General features: G+C 43.2%; 1 protein-coding gene across 3 annotated transcripts in view; it reads left to right on the forward strand.

The window, feature by feature from the left end:
- LOC104630112 (SPNS lysolipid transporter 2, sphingosine-1-phosphate) overlaps window positions 1-16,806 on the forward strand; it is a 140,734-nt gene that overhangs the window by 102,396 nt on the left and 21,532 nt on the right. For all 3 annotated transcript variants that reach the window (XR_012838366.1, XM_075771426.1, XM_075771425.1), the window contains exon 10: window positions 5,865-5,963. Coding sequence is in view for 2 of the 3 variants with exons in the window: in XM_075771426.1 (XP_075627541.1) it covers window positions 5,865-5,963 (99 nt within the window). In the remaining variant the exon portion in view is untranslated. The remainder of the gene's footprint in view (window positions 1-5,864; window positions 5,964-16,806) is intronic.

Genomic DNA, 16,806 nt, shown 5'->3' on the forward strand with positions numbered 1-16,806 from the left:
ACACATAAGAGCTTGGCCATGGAGCACATCTGCAGCCCTCCAGCCGTGACTCTCAAAGAGCAGCTGGAGGGAGGAGGGTACCTGGTGGACGTGTTCAAGGTCCTCCAGGAAATCTGTGCCACAGAGAGAGCTGAAACTTGACCTACGTTGTCTCAAGCTAACCCCAAGAGACATTTTCCAACCAACTACTTTGTTATACCAAGTCTACTAAGGATGCTATTATTGTCCCATTTTAATTACTGAGACTTTTTTGTTGATTTCAATGTGACTTCAGTATCCTGTAGCTTTTTAATAGCTTTTATAGGGTTTGCCATCTGTCTTACCAGCATCCTATAGGCAGTTGCATTTTGTAGGGATGCATTTGCAGTTATTTATGTTGCTTTAGTGCAAAAGAACTCCATAAGAAATGACTAGAAATAATTAGAAATAATTTCTTAGTTCTAATTTCCAAAACATGGGAAAGGAACTAAAACCATGTTAAAAATTGGATTTTGGTAATTGATGCCAACTTTTAAGCTAGCTGTTCTCTTGTCTATTTAGAGAAATGACCTGAGTGTCATATATAATGCCCAGCTTAATGCATTATCAGCACGAGTAAACCTGTAAAAGTGCTATACAAATAAATGTAAACATCCACTTAGATCAGTGCAAGCCTGTAAACAGATGGTCTGAAGTGTGTTCGTATTACACACGGGGTTTGAGAGGATGTTCAGTCAGACAATAGGTGAGAGCCAGGGCTATAACCATGTTTGACAGACAGCTTTATAAGAGTTCCTAGCCAGAGAAAGGTGTGGATATGCTTTGGAAAGATGCACTTTAAGTGTTTGGCAAATTAATTTCTACTGATTACTATTTATTTGGTGTAATCAGAAGTGTGTCTGTTCTTGCCTGAGGCTGGTGAGGAGTTTAAAAGCATTATTAGCATAAGCTTAACAACACTTTCATCATATACATAAATATTATCCTGTTTTCATGGATAAAAAGCTCTCAATACTGGCTGAACACTGTTGCCACTGGTTTCATTATGCCAGAAGTGAGGGTTTTTGGAAACTCCATCCCAAATGATTTATCGTAGCTCTCCCAAGATTTACAGATCTCCTGACTGCTTAAGAACCCTATCGAGCAAGTTGGTAAGCATCTTCAGAGGTTTTGCAAGTTTTATTTCATTGGCAAGACAATGTGTTTGCATATTATCTTCAAATTTAATTGTTGGCTCTTCATAGCTTCGTGCTTCCATGGCATCTAGTGTTCTTGCCAGCGTAACAGTCGGTGTGCAGCTCCTCAAATTGTCTGCAGTAAGAGGTGCTGAGTGCGAGGTTTGATAAACTGTCAGCGCTGCAGAATGTACCACACTGCCTGAGATTTTAAAAGGCTGATATTTGTTCCAAATGCAAATTCGTACAAAACAGGCCTTATTCTCCTGAGCACAACTCCCCAAATCTCCTCCCCGGCACATGCTCAGATGGTGCTTAGGGAAGGGGGGGGATGTTTCTTATGGAGCATGCTAATTATGAAACAGATTTTATCAGCCATCTTTGCAAATTGGCCTCAAAATTACCAGAACCCCAAAGTAGCATTAAAACCGCCTTGTAACAGCACTAATGAATGAGCTTCAGTGCAGCAGGCAAGCGTGTAACACTGAGACATGCTGAGTGCTTGGACTTTGTGGAATCTGGTCCTAATAGTGGGGTTTTTCCTCCATAGCACATCTCAGAAATAAAGATGATGGACAGAGGCTTGGTGGTGTTTCTGTGTAAGAGCCAGTAGGCAATTTAAAGGGCCTCAGCTATTGCAATCACAATCTCTTTGGGTCTTTGCTGAGAAAAGCCATCCTCCAGTTTATGCAAAGTCCCGACACTCATGCAAAAAAAACGCTCTGTGTATTTCTTTTTTCTTTTAAAACATTAGTTCTTTTTAGATGGTCATGAGCTGCCATGGAGGAGCTGCTTTAATGTTCTGCTGTAGAGTAAAAGTCTTCCTTTAGGCTCCAAACAGGCACAGAGTGGTGCTCAGCTATGCTGTAGGTGTGGAGGAATGTTGCTTTTGTTCTGATTACCTTCTCTATAAATAAAAACCAAATATTTATGTAGTATGAAATACTGCCCTATTTTTATGGCCAAAGATAGATAGCATTTCCAGAAGATCTCATTGTTGCTTCTCCCCATGTGTCTCCACACATCTGAGTGCTGTGGTTTGGATTTCGAGGCAGGGTGAGGTGCCTTTGAATGAAGGTGCACAGCCCACTTCAAACACCTGCACACAGCTCTGGCCGGGAAGGATGTGCCAAGGGGCATCTCGGCTCTTCTCCTGTGAGCCAAGGGTTGCAGGTGGATGTGTACTGCTCTGTGTTGTGTTGTGATTTGGAGACCAGGTCAGACTCCTTTGACTTCATTTCAAAGTATTTTTTTAGACAGTCTGTCTAGCTTGAGTGAAGGGTCTTTCTCAGGATGGTTTCTCTGGATCACAGCCTTTGCCTTTCCTCAACAGTAGTTACAACAGGGACACCTGGACTATGTCCAGGCTCTGTCGGCGGCTGGAGCGGAGTTAGCATCTGTTTTCTTTGCCTTTGGTGCTGAAAGAGGCCGGTATGCATTGTCCTGAAGATTACTGTCTGACCCAGAAAGGGTAGCAAAGTCTCTGAGAGAGGAGAGTTTTCTATCCAAGATTAGACATGAACATCAGAACTTTACCTCTTTGGCATGTAGCCTTTTACTGGGAGAAGGGTTTCCTGCTTAACTTATTTCAGACTGACTCATTCTGCTGGTTTCTCTACAGGAAGGGGATGTCAGCAGTAAACCATGGCCTTTCTGAACTCTATTTAAAGAGCAGAGGTTTGCCAAAGCTGCTTGGTCAGCCTCCCTGCCCATCCTCTGTGCTGCCTGCCTCAGAACCTGGAGTCAGAGATGAGCCAGGACGATCCCACGGCCTTCTGCCCCGGCTGCTGTGGCTCTCCCACCTCCAGTTTCTGTGGGATGTTCAAACCAGGCCATGGATGGTTTGAATTTAGGTCTATTTTGGTATCAAAATGTCCATCTAGAGCTGTAATTTACTGCTGTCTTCCTAGAACAGTAGATAATGTTTGCTACCAACTGCTTCCTCTCCATCAGAATAAAATGCTTTTTAAGCAGGGATAGGGAGGAGAATTTTTTGGTGTTTTGGAGATGATGGTTTAAGCCTTTTTTTCTTTCCGGTATATTTTTAGAGGAGGAGGAGAAATCTCATGTTCGTTTGCTTGCCGCATGTTGGGTTTTTATTTTCTGTGAGTTTTTCTTGTCACTTGAATTCTGGACTAAACTTACCTATTTTTTTTTTTGCACTTTATAGTGCCAAACCATATCGATGATTTCAGCCATCAGTAACTTCTTTAGCTAGGCAAACTGAAAACTTGCTGGAAATTTTACTGCTACTTCAAAACTATATGTATGCATAATATATGCATACATATATAATTTTGCATATATATATGCAAAAATATGTCTAATATATGTGTGAGTGTGTATTAATGTGTATAAATATACACGCACACACATATGATACAAGTATCATTCAAATTCCTTTATCCAATTAGCACCAATTCACTGCCACTCCCTAAGAATGGTAGGTTTTTAATAAATTTGCCATTTCCTTTGTCATTTTGCGAAGAAAATGGAGAGAGTATAGGGTCAAGCAGGCTTTCTTCTCCAGATTTGTTAACATAAGCTTTATAGAAAGAAAAATATTTTAGCAGAAGTTTAAAATTCCCTGTTTCCCAGATCTACACAGCTCTGGACTCTTGAATTAGTTAGAGTTTCACTTTATCTTCTCAGATGTGCTTTTCTCAAACAGCTCTTGCAGAATGCTTCTCTGTTGCACCTGTGTGAGCTGGGGCCAGGTGGGAAGAAGAACAATAACTCTTTTCTTTCTTTTCTTTTCTCTTTTCTTCTGTCTAATCTATCCAGGTTGCACCTATTACCCTGCATCTTTGGGGAATGGTAATGAATTGTGTGGCTCTCCTACTGTTTCACAGTGTGACCTTCAGTACGTTTCTGTGTCTCTAATAAAGTGCAGACTTTATTTTCCTCTTGGGATTTCTGTGAACCTTCAAGTCTGTTTTCAGCTCCTGGATGCAAAAGGAGGACAGGGTCTAACATCCGCAGCCGGGTGGCTGCTGCGGATCTGATCATCTTCTGTTGCACCAGAGGAGTTTAACCGGGTACCCATTTAATGCGTGGTGTCAAAGTCCATTAGCAGTGCGCGTTTGCAGCTTTGTCAAACGGGTAATGAAAGAACTGGCAGGTCATTCGGAAAGCACATGGTAAAACCCTAAGGAAGAGCATTTAATCTAATTTCACCCATCGTTCCTAATTGTCTGTGCTTGGAATGAGTTGATCATTCTAAAGAAGCATCAGTTCTCTTCTAGTACAGATTTTCTCAATGCTGTTTCTTTTCTTCCCTTTTTTAATGGCTCTTTCCCCTGCAGACAGGGCAACCCACCTTCCCTAAGAGGAAGTGTTAAAGCACTGAAACAGTGCTTCATATCCTCTGCCCTGAGATATGTCACTGTTGAGCAATGAGTTCACTCTACCTCAGTCAGGTAAGGTAAATTCATCTCTGTATCTCTAGCTGGGGATGTGCCAGTCCTGAAATGTCACATTTAATTAATAAATTACTTTAGGAAAGGATTGCCAGAAGTCTGGGAAGGCATGTCTTCTAAAGAAAGACTAAAGGCAGCCCATCAGAGAGAAAGTGGACAAGTAAAAGGGATCGTGGTGTACAAATAGCTAAAGAAGAGTCATTTCTGGCAGGGTAGGTAGCTCTCCAGAAAAATAGAAAAAGGCAGAACAAGGTTCAGTGATCAGAAGTGGAAACAGAGCTCACTTGGATTTAGAGACCCATTGAATTCTTCATTACTTAGAGCCTTTAACTCAAGACAGGATCAATTTCTAAACCAGGACATGTGGACTTGATGGAGATGTTCTTAGCCAGCTTCTTTCACAAGTTTTATGCAGGAGCTACTTTTTTCTCCTCCTAAATTTGTGTTATGAAATTAAGGTTGTTCTGCAGGATGAGGGTTTGTTGTTTGTGGGTTTTTTCTTTTTTAATTTTCATCCCCTTCCATGGATAGGACTCTATTTTCTGTGGGGTCTGGTCCCTTAATGGGGAGGTAATTTGTGTTTTCCACTGATCCTGTGTAGTCAGACAGATTCTGCATGACCTGGCTGAGGGTGTCATGTCCTATTAGAGGTGTGGAGACCTAACTACAGTATCTTGGCTATGGAAAACTTTTTTAATGTGTCTTTTTTTAATGTGTCCACTTTTCACAAGTGGAATTGCAAATTTTTGAGAAAAATACAAAGTGGCTAGAGATGGAGTGCGAGAGGAGGATGCGTGACCTTTCATACTGATGTGAATTGCTTATGGTTTAGGAAACAAAATGATATCTTTGTTATGGAAAAAACCCAACATCCCAGGTTACAGCAAAGTCCCTGTTTGGAAGGCTGGTGGCGCTGAGCAAGTTATGTGCTGCAGGCAACCGCGAACTTTGCTCTCCCCATCAGCCAAGCAAAATACAGGCTGAAGAGCGATAGCAAAGTGTCTCATAGGCAAAGTTGTTAGTCAAACTCATGCAGTCGGTGCTGCAGAGAGGAGTGCACACCGGAGAGAGCTTCCTTCCCTCGACACCTGCCATCAGGAGTACTAGAAAGCCAGGGAGGGTGCTTGAGCCACCCATGGACCGGGCAGTGGCTGTGTCTGCCACCAATGTCTGGGGGAGCTTGTTTACTTTGTCCTGAGCTGGGCATAAGCTGAGCAATACAAGACAGCTGGACAGGTTCTCACTTGTTTCCTTATGTACTTTTTTTTTTCTTTCCCCTTCTTCTTTGCAGTATGTGGTCATTCCAACACGCCGTGCAACCGCAGTGGCCTTGCAGAGTTTCACTTCACACCTCCTGGGAGATGCTGGCAGTCCTTATCTGATTGGATTTGTAAGTGCTCGTAGCAGGTTTTGGCAGGGGTTTGTGCCTATGTTTGTTTTTGTTTACTAACTGCTTATCTAAAATGCCAGGTTAAACCATGCTAGGGAAGGAAGGCCTGCATTTATGAGCAGAATGGGAAGTGGTGCAGTGCAATGCAATTTTTTTACGTGCTTGTGTTATCTGTGGGCTACAGTTCAAACCTGGAAGGACCACTTGGGCAGGAGACGTGAGCTTCTACATCTTTTTAGCCTAGGGCATTTGTAAAGCTTATAGAAAGCTCTGTAAAGGGAGAGTGGTTCCTTCTGTGGTGTGGACATGGGCCCATTAGAAATTAGATTGGAACAGTCTCGTGTGTGTGTGTTTAACTGTTAATCTGGTCTTGTAAGCCAAATATCTATTTATGGGTAGCAGCATGCAGCTGGTCTGACCTGATATTTTTAACCTGTTTTGTGTGATAATAAATGATGGTGCAAAATCCATGGCAGGATGGGTGTGTATGTTTGGGGTTTTTTAGCACTATTCCTTTCTGGTGTGTATGGTTTGGGTTTTTATTAGTAGCTTTCCTTTCTATAACTGCTGCACTTGTTGGCCTTGGTCTGACTGGAGTTTTCCCTATGCCACCATTATCCTACTGCAGAGCAAAACAAGACCCCGCTCCAAAAGCTGGCAATCAGAGAACATTCACAGTTGAAAATATAAGGCCTGGGAAATTTAATGAGGGAAAAAAATCTAGATATACTGGAATAATTTCTTTCCCTTGCACCCTTCTGTGGAGTTTGATGCATTGAGTTCCAGAGAGCGCAGATCATCATTTATAAAATATAGCAGCTTCCATGTAGAGCCCTAAGTGGCACTGCTCATGGTGTGTTGAAGGTGCTACGGTTTTCCAGTGATGTAACTGGGATCTCCACTAGTCCCATCACCCGAGACAGAACTCTGATGTGCTCTTCCAGCTCCATACTGCTGTGTGACACAGCTGCTGCGTGCTGTGGACCTTTCGGGTTTTTTAAACCTGTCATTTCTCATCTGTTCATCCCATAGACATTGATGTGTGTATCTATACATATTTATTTATATATATTTAATTTTGTGTGTATATATATATTTAAATATACATATTTACTCTTAAATGCCAGCTCCCAAAAATGATATAGTTGCTCTCTAGCCCTCTGAAGGATACATGAAGAGACAGATAGAGATAAGGCTGAATGGACCAAAGAAATGAGAAATGTCTCAAGAAAATAAATATGTACAATTTAGCTTACTCTTTATTTACTTCAATGTTCTGGGCACCCAGGGAGAAATGATCTTATTTTAAAAATTATTTGAAAGTGGCAAGAACAAAGAAATCACTGGAAGAGACTGCTTTGTGCAGGGCAGGCAACGTGGGGAATATAAGCAGGCCAGCGTGCTTTGAAGGCAGGCGCCAGCGATGAGAGGCAGGGTCTGAGATGCTGGCGAGGCTGTCTCAGGTGACTTTGCTGCATGTTCATTCTTTTTTCTTGCGTAAGAGGGATGTCTGGAAGGAATGGAGAGGCCCCTGAATGATTGCAATTAATCTTGAAAGTTGCCCAGGGCTCTTTAGTGTCACAGATTAAAAAAAAAGGGCTTTGGTTGTAGAAAATAATGTGCCTTGCCCTTCTGGTATTGAGAGATTGAGCTAGTTATGAGTTACTTAAGGATGCCAGCCTGAAATAGCTGCCTTAGGCTTTCTTTAGACTAGGAAAATATTAATTCTGATTTTGAATTACTCTTTCTAATGCTGTAGTTGTTGGGCAGTTCTCATTTGGGAGGAGACTATCCAAGTGCAAGGCTCTGTGGCAGGAGAGCAGGAGTGAAGCACTCATGCCATGGAAGGCACCAGCATCCTTTTCTGTAGCCTCTGGGCTGGCTTGGTTGACTCATGCTCCCTGTGCTACAGTGACGGAAAGGTCAACTGCAGCTTTCACGTAACACAGAAAAACAGATACTATTTAAAATGAAAGGACATACAGCCAACCTCTCCACCAGAGCTAAGACAAGCAGTCAATTTTATTGTTAAAATCTGCACGTGTTTGTCATTGGAATTGTCCAGCTCAGTGGAGATGGATGGAGACCCTCATGCAGGATAGAAATATCACTTGGGTGGGTTACAGAAGTGGCTTGGATTATGACTAGGATTTTCAAGGCAGTCTATGGGAGCTGAGCAACCTGCTCCTGTTGGCTTTTAAGGGAAATTTGGGAACCCAATTCCCATAGTCCTTCAGGAACCCCCAGCCTGAGGACAACTCACACTGCTGCTACTCCAGAGTTACCATGAAGCAGACCAAGAGCAGAATTGTAGGTCTTGAGGGAGAGAGGTGGAATGCAGGATAAATCAACTGAACTGCAGTAACAGGCGTGCTCGGAATGGGTGAAACTCTGCCTCCTGATCACTCTGGGTTCATCTGAGAGCCTGGAGAGCTGCCATTTCTCCTGACTGCTTACAAAATCCTCCCAAAGCTCCCTCACTCAATGAGCAGGTTTGGCCCAGATATGGCTGGAATCTTACGTGGTTTTGGGGAGTTCATAGTGAGATTCCCTCTAGCAGTGCTCTTAGTAAAGAATCGGATACCGATGTCCTTGTAGGACTAAACTGTGGCAGGCAGTTGTCTCTGTCTGCTGGATACCAATAAATGTTGTATTGATCTTGTAATCCTCATGTGGAACTTAGAAGGTCCCCAACAGCTGCAGCTTTGTGTGTGCGATTGCTCCCTTGCTCTCTGGTGTGCAGTAAAAGTTGAAGGTCAGACTCAGATTTTTCTGTACTCTCCCTGAGTTCCAAATCTTGCAATGCAGTTCCTTCCAATCACCCAAAGCACTAAATATATGTTAGTGTTTAAAAGCTAAGTGGAGGGAAGCATGTATGTTTGGTTATTTTTCATTACTCTTTAAATATTGATAACTTTTATTATGGTAAAAAGGGCTTAAGATTGACTTACAAAGAAGTTATGCAAATGCAGTGTTAGGGTGGCAGCTGTAATTTGTGTAAGGTTTTACTACCTGCCAAGCACTGAGACCAATTACTATAAATCAGTGCTGTCTATTCATTCACATCTAAGAATAGGCATTGCCGCAGTATTTCATTAGATGAGACAGTTTTTATTCCTAGATAACTGTAATGTTTTCAGGACCTTTGTGATAACCTGCAGAGTTTAAATAATTCCTGTTAAACAACTTGGAGTATAGCGCCATGCTTTATTCTTGAGGTAGTCAGTGAGAAATTTCACCTGTTCAGTGCATTACACCCAAATATCTCTAGTACTTCCCTGTCTTTGAAGGGTCCCACTATGCAGACACGGTAGCTGAAGCACAGAACAGTTGAGAGAAATAACCCAAATCCCACCACTCATGTTGAATATCAGGTAAGGGTCTTCTAACGGCTGTTCCTCTGCCCTAATACCTAGACAGCATTTCAAACTCAGAAGAGCTGAGTGGAGGTATCCAGCAGCAGAATGTGAAATACAGTTAACTCTTCTCATGCTCTAGCTCTTTGTATTATTAATTCTGGTTATATCTCTCTTGCCCTTTAAAATTAAATAATTGTAAGAAGTGCTAGTGAGTCTGCGCCCCTGTGTTCATCTGTGCACGTGCATGCATGAACCTGTCTTCCCTACTCAGGGTTTACATTATTCCTTCACACAAACAGTGGTCTTCCTCCACTTGCTGATGTACGCTCTTGCTTCAGGAAAACCGAGTACAGGCAGCCATTTTTTTCTTTTGAGGCTGTGCCTTGCTACTTTTTCTTTCCTTTCTCCAAGTCTGCCATTTGCTTCCTATCTGAGCACCGCAGTGCTTTCCTCTCCCGTCCTTGCCTTGCTTCTAGCCCTGGCTGTGATGAGAAACAGGCACCTACTGCAGGCTTTGCTCTCTCTACATGTGCCAGGAAAATAGCTGCTATTGGCACATGCTGTCCCTGCTGCTCTGGTGCTGTTGGCTCTCCTGTTAGCATCCTGCTTTATTAAATTCTTTCTCATCTTCCCTGTGCAACCATCCATCATGTCTAGGGATTGAACCCTGTCTGTATCTGCTTGTCACCTGGCAACATCAACATGTGAGGAAGGTGTTTTGAAGTGCCAGAGATCAGCTTTCCTCCACCAGCACCATTTGATGGGCTAAAATCTCCTCCCGGTACTCCACTGGTGGTGGTACCCACCTGTCCCAACCTCCTTGGCTGCTGCATCTTCAGTTTACCTAAGGGATGGGACCTCCGGCCAAGCAGCGTCAGGACAGTATGTCACAGTCTGGCAACCGTGAGAGGGGGCACCCTGATCGATCACTCATCTGTGGGTCTGAGTCCGAGCAACCTTGTAATTAATTGTAAGAAAAATCTGAGCTGTTCTGTTGTGTTTTGATGAAGTTTTGTGCAGCTGCTAATATTACCTAGACAGATTTTAAGAATAAGCCCATCACTTGTCACTCTTCACTTTTCTCCCTTCCCCAATTTTCTTATGTGAGTAGGTTGATAAAGTAGGTCTAATGAGCTACTTAAATAGCAAGAATGCTAATGACCTTCCTTTAGCAAGTAGTTAGCAGAATAGTGTTAATTATCACTGGTGCAGAGTATCAGGGAAGGCAGATCAGCATTTGATTAGGGGCAACTCAAGGAAAATTGTAGTAAATGCAGCAATTAAGATACTTTTTTAATGAAAGTTATAATTGGAGGTGTAGATTTCACAGCCTTCTTGTCCCAGTTTAAGACAGCCTTTTTTTTGATTGGGTTTCAAAGGTGTTTACCCATCCAAGTAAATATATATTATAGAAAGCAGTTCTATATGTAAAGACTTGCCTGCCAGAGGAAGCGGAATTCATGCATAACAGTTTAAATTTTATATTTTATGGTTTAGAATGCTCTGGCTACTTCAGAGTAGATCTGTGGACATGCTTACTCTGAAGTAACATTTTTTTTGCGGTTTAGTTTGATAGATTAAAACCCGCTGCAGCCCTTTGGGGCTCACATCCGCTGCTGTCTGACTCGCAAGTAGGGAGGTGGAATAAAGTGGATCGTTGGGAGGTGATGCTGCAGTCTGGGCATTTTGTCCCTGCCTGACCTGTGCAGCCGTTCCTCAAACACGGCCCAGTATGTGCTTGCTGGTGATTCCACAGGACTGTCTCTTCTGCCACAGCAGGGTGCGAGATGATCTTTAGATCAAAAAGGCAAGCATATCCTGTAACACGAACGTGCAAATGATTCTCCTAGCGTCACTCTCTGTTTTATGGACTATCTGGAGCTGTTCCACTGCTGGTGTGGGATTAAGGGGGGAACAGAGGTCTCTGTCTTGTTGCCTTTTGCAGCATGTCACGTGTTCTAATATTTATTGTATATATGACTGTGTATAGGCAGCATCTTCCATCACCTGATGGTGATAGATGAAATGCGATACACATTCATGTTTTTTATCATTTTTTGTTTCTTTACTAAGAGCCAGCTGCTTGACTGCTGCTCTGTAGCCCTAACGGTATCGCTCCTCCCGCAGAGATCTTCCCCCACATTCGTGCTTGCATATGGCCCGGGTTGTGGTGGGTAACATGGGACTTGCCCTCACAGTCTAACATCTGATGTACGTGTGTCAGGAAAACACTGTGAGGAAGAGAGCCCCCAGCCCCTCATCCTTATTATCTGCTTCTTCAAGCAGTAACTTTAAGTTGAGGATTTCTCTGGTCCTGGCTGAGCTGAGTAATTAAAAGCCTTTTTCATAGTGAACAGAAAGGCCAAATCTTTGACATGGCTGTCAGCTGCAAAAAAAGGGGAGAATTAAGCACCTGGAGACCAATCCACATAGGATTTATCTCTTCATTGCAACGAGCTAACAAGCTTCCCACTTCTGATGACTCAGCAACAGACAAGATTTAAATCTGCCCTAAAAACCCAAATGACTTCCCATATATAACCACTCTTTGCCAAGGGTTCACAGCCTGTTCTAGGTTTGGGTTTTTTCCAGAGCTGCTGTGCACCTGTCATTTCCTGTGACTTTGGTTAGAAGTGCAGGTTCTCAGTATTTTTGACAAACGGATGTTTAAAGTAAGTAAAAGTATCTCATTAAAGAAAGCTCAGAAATCCAGAGCTGATCGTTGTTTCACTCAAGTATTTCAGGCTCTGTCCCATCTGCTCCGTCCCTCCTTCTGTGCACCAAAAACCTCATTAGAGTGGCTTCTTTCCCTCAGCTGCCAAGGACCCTGTACACTGCCAATACAGCCCCAGGGTTTTCATGGTGCTGAGCACCTTTCAGAACAAGGTGTCCCATTTCTGCAACGTGGGGGAATGACGTCCCTCTCCTGGGACGTACCACCGGGGAAGGGGCCTGTGCTGCAAGGAGAGATGGGGGACAGGGATGCTGCCAAAGGGTGTGCTCCCAAACTGTGATCCTGTGCCACAGACCTTATTTCTACATGTAAGTGGGCACCCCTCATCCCTACACATACCTCTGCCCTGTCAACGTGAGCCACGTTCCTCGATTCCATGTTCCCCATGGTACAAGGCATCTCCTGCTGGGACAAGACAAAGTCCAGGGCTAACTTAGAAAATCCCTGGGCGGACCAGACCTGGAGAGAAAGGCAGTTAATGACATGGAGAAAATCGACTTTCAGCCTTCTCCAGGGCAAATGTTGCTCTAACACCAAGAGACGTACAAAGTCCATTTGCTAGCATCGCAAGCAGACCCCTTGCTTGAATCTTTTAATTTACTGCAGCCCTTTCATGGAAGCACCACTTATTTGATGCAGCCTGGTAATCCTGGGAGGGGGTACAAGGGCATAAACCGATGAGCCTGCCACAGAAGAAGCAGTGCAGGAATCCTTGCTACGGGTATTGCTGGGGCAAACTCGGGTACCACGCACTACCGCAAGATATTGACAGTGTACCAGCCAAGTATTAAATTTGTTTGTGGTCTCAAAAGGGCACAATTAAGATTAGCAGGATGTTTCACTTTTTTTTTTTTTTTTCCTCTGACATCCAAACGTGCCAAGGTTAAAATTGAAATAACTTTTGGACTGTAATTGCTTTTGCCTTTCTGCAGTTTTCTGAACAAATACCATAAAATAGTCAGGTTTACTTCCTCTTTTTAGAATGTGTTTCTCATGCCATTTAGCACAATATAAATGCTTGTGCTCCCCCACAGGCCCAGCAAATTGTTTACATTTACTTTATAAAATCCCTTATTTTTCGTTTCTAGTCTTCATTTGCATTCATATTAGGTTATTTTTTTAAAAGTCAAAGAAGCCTTTCACAATGCATCTCTGAATTCAGAGTGGGTGAACCCCAAACCATTGTGGTGATACTGTGGGGTTACAGGCAATGCTGTGTTAAGGAACTGTGCTGAAGAGAGGAGCCAGGGAGAACCTGGCTGGTATCAGACTGGTAATCATGAAAATCAGGTATTTGTGCCAGATACTGCAGTGGAAATATTCTTTTATGTAGCAAGATTTGTGCCCAAGAGGCAATGCCAGAAAATTAGAAAAATCAAGCAATTGCAGAGGAATTGAGATGTTTGACTTGGCAATGAGACAGAGTAGATGAAACGATGAGTTCAAAGACGTTGTTACCATTGCATTGTCTAATTAATAAATCAGTTTAATTTAACCACTCATGCTGTCCAGGAGGGCCAGTAACAGAGAAGCAAGCCGTCTTTCTAGGGCTTCAGCCCACCTGAGCTTTTATTCCATCACTAGCCTGTCCAGTGTTCTAAAAAACACAGCACGTGCTTCCTGAGAAAGGTAACGAAGCTTCCCTTTTTTCCTTCATTCTGCGCTCAGATTGAGATGCAATCAGAGATTTGGGGGTTTTGGATCACGCCCGCTGCAGCTGTACTGTTCGTTCTCCAGAAAGCGGGCATTTTCTTTAACTGGACTCCGTCCAGTTGGCTGCCACCGGCTGAATGCATGCCATTTGTATTCTGTTGTAAAAACACCGCGAGCTGAAGTTTGTTTAGCAAAGTCATTCTTCTTGGTCTAAGATCTATGTTACACAGTGAGGGAGAAGATGTGAACTTTCATAGTTAGGATGTTATCAAAGGCTTCTGATTAGACTGCAAAGCAGCAGCAGGATTTCCTTATTGATTTTCCACCCCCACATTTTGGGTAAATGTTTTGTAGTTTTCTGCCACCTACCAATTGGCAGAACAAAGAAAGGAATCCCACACATGACTCCGTGCTGCAGAACTGGCACTGACTGTGCATGCAACCCCCACTTTTTGTTACGATAGAGAGAAGACACCGAGTATGATGCTAGGTTGGGTCTTGCCAAATCACAGTTAGACAACTCAGGATGCTATCATTTGGAGGAGTCTGGGAAGCCAAAAATTGGCAATACAGAGCAGACCATTTGGCAAACAGTATGTCGTTCTTGGAGCCCAAGTCTGTAATTATGTCCTGTGTCCTCTTGAGAGGAGATGCCAAAGTTCCAGTCTTAGCAGGTGGCTTGTAACTGAGTGGAACAAAACAACAGGGAATAGTGACTGTGAAGTTAACAGCAAAAAACATATATGTGGGCCCTGATAAAGTTCTGGAGTTGAGATGCAGACATGGGTGAGGGGATTATATGAAACCTAGATGAGAAAGCCCAGCTGGCTCAGTGGGAAGAATTACGCATTGGATGGGAGGAAACACTGCTTTTTTCTAAAATGTGTGCTTACAGAATGCGTTGGGTTAAAAATGAAAAAGGTAGCAGATTCAATATTAACATGATTTGTTGGTGTAAAAGGTCAACACGATGCCTTGGAAGGGAAAGTGTGAGGCAAGCTGCACTGCGAGTTTTATTTGTTGGAGACTTTACGTTTTCAAAGCTGGTTTTAGCCTAGAATGTCGTGTCATCCATAAGAGAAAGCAATCGGGAGTGCATGCCTGGCTTTTCATCCTCTACTGCTTATTTATCATGTCAATTTGTCCAGTGATTTATTGTCTGCTCCTTTTGGACAATAATTGTATCCATTCCCAAAAATGAAAAGTGGTTTAGAATTTCTAAATTTCTATTTTAGAATAGCTTCAATTCTGCCTATTGCACAAACAGGGGGTGATTCAAGGCCAAATTTTGGTTCATAATGAAGAGTAAGGGAAATGCTGAGAATTAAGGTGTCTGGATACAAGAGGGAATAAATTACCAGGTGATGTCCCTGTCTTCTGGGTGCAGTGCATGTTCTGCTAATTTCCTACGGGTGATTTCTTTTCACATTCAAGTCTCATTGCTATTTTTTAATAAGTCTCTCAGACAAACAGCCACTGGTATTTGCCTTCAGTCTAAGGACTTTTTTCCTCACACGAGACTTGTTCACAACACTCGGTTTTTCCTTGTGTGTGTTACACACTGAATAAAATTCTCTTTGAGAGGACAGGAACACTTCCTTAGCTATATCCCAAGCACTGAAATTTTTTTCTCCTCCTTTCTAGGGCAGGGAATGAAGCAGAGAATTCTGGCTAAAACCCTTCAATTCTTTCTGTAGATACACTCCTCCTGTGTTTATTCACTCCTCTCTACTTGAGAATGCTCCATCCTGACAGACAGTCCTCTGCTCTCTTGTGTGCAGTGGTTTCACTCCAGCATCAGGCTGGCCGCTCCTCCTTTCCTTCCCTCCTGCAGGAGCCAGGCTGAGCTGTAAGATGGACATTAAGGCACAGAGACCAGCAATGCTCCAGAGTTTCCTCGTTAAAGCACACTCTGCGACCTATTCATCTGAGCCCCCGCCAGTGCCATCCTTCTGGGACCTTCTGTTGTGCTTGGCCTCTGCACAGGCATCTCTTCACACACATTTACCTTCCAGGTCACTACAGTTGGCTGCAGGGCTGTGAATTGGTGATTCCTCCTGCGCGTGACATTTCCTCGCTTGATTGTCAAGATTTAAGCTTTGAGTGTCAGATTTTGTTTGTAGTTGGTGTCCAACACCACCTTTTTTGTTAGCAGTAATGGTAGCGGTTTAGAAGTTGCCGCACAAGCTTTGACTATTTCTGGAACTGATTCGTGTGTGTGCACAGCAGTGAGATTTTATGTTGCAAATTCCCTGCAGTCTTTTGGTATAAACTAGTATTTCTGCCTCAACAAAAGGTCACAGTTAAAAACAGAGCTGGACATTTAAATACCCAATGCCTTGAGACTCGCCCCTACTGCTGCTACTGCTCTGTTGGATTTATGGAGAGTAAAGTTGTTTGCTGGACAGTAAATATTAAAATGTGATTGTTTTAGCTACAGACAGTCATTAAATATTACTGAGTTTTAGCAAAAGCTTTTCATAACAAATAGTGCCGTTGCACGTCACTGCTCCTTCATGTAAGCGCAAACGTGTTCACTTTCATAAAATTATGCTTTTTGGCTTTCAGAAGATGCAGGTTGCCTTAGCTCATAAACTCGGTGGTGTGTGGTTCTTCAGTGTGAGTGCAGCCCCTATGCAACAGGCCTGGTGTGAGCCTGGGGGGCAGAGTCATATCTTGCACACAATTACACTTCAACGTGCAGCAAGCTTAGGAGGTTAGAGGGAATGAGGGCTGTACCTCAGACCCCACATTTGAGTTGTTTCTGAAAATCAGATGGGATCTCTGTTTTTTTGTTCTGTGAAAACTATTTCCCCCTTCCCAATGAATACACAGAAATGGAATCTAATACCTCCTTTTGGTGAAAGGTAGGTAAGGTGTAGGAGTAAGCAGGACTTGACAGAAATTGCAGAAGATTGATCGGTCCCTCACCCACCAAGCAATGCTGGTGTGGTCCTTCCGGCACCCCAGGAGGCTTGGTCAGTACAGCAGGGTTAGACACCCACAGATGCAGTCACTGAAGAAGCCGGGGAGAAGATGGAGAGGGCTGTGGGAAGAATAATAGATCAGGCCAGAAAAGCGACAGGGAGAGAAGCCC

Source organism: Balearica regulorum, chromosome 19 (assembly GCF_011004875.1).
Source record: "Balearica regulorum gibbericeps isolate bBalReg1 chromosome 19, bBalReg1.pri, whole genome shotgun sequence".
Lineage (NCBI taxonomy): Eukaryota > Metazoa > Chordata > Aves > Gruiformes > Gruidae > Balearica > Balearica regulorum.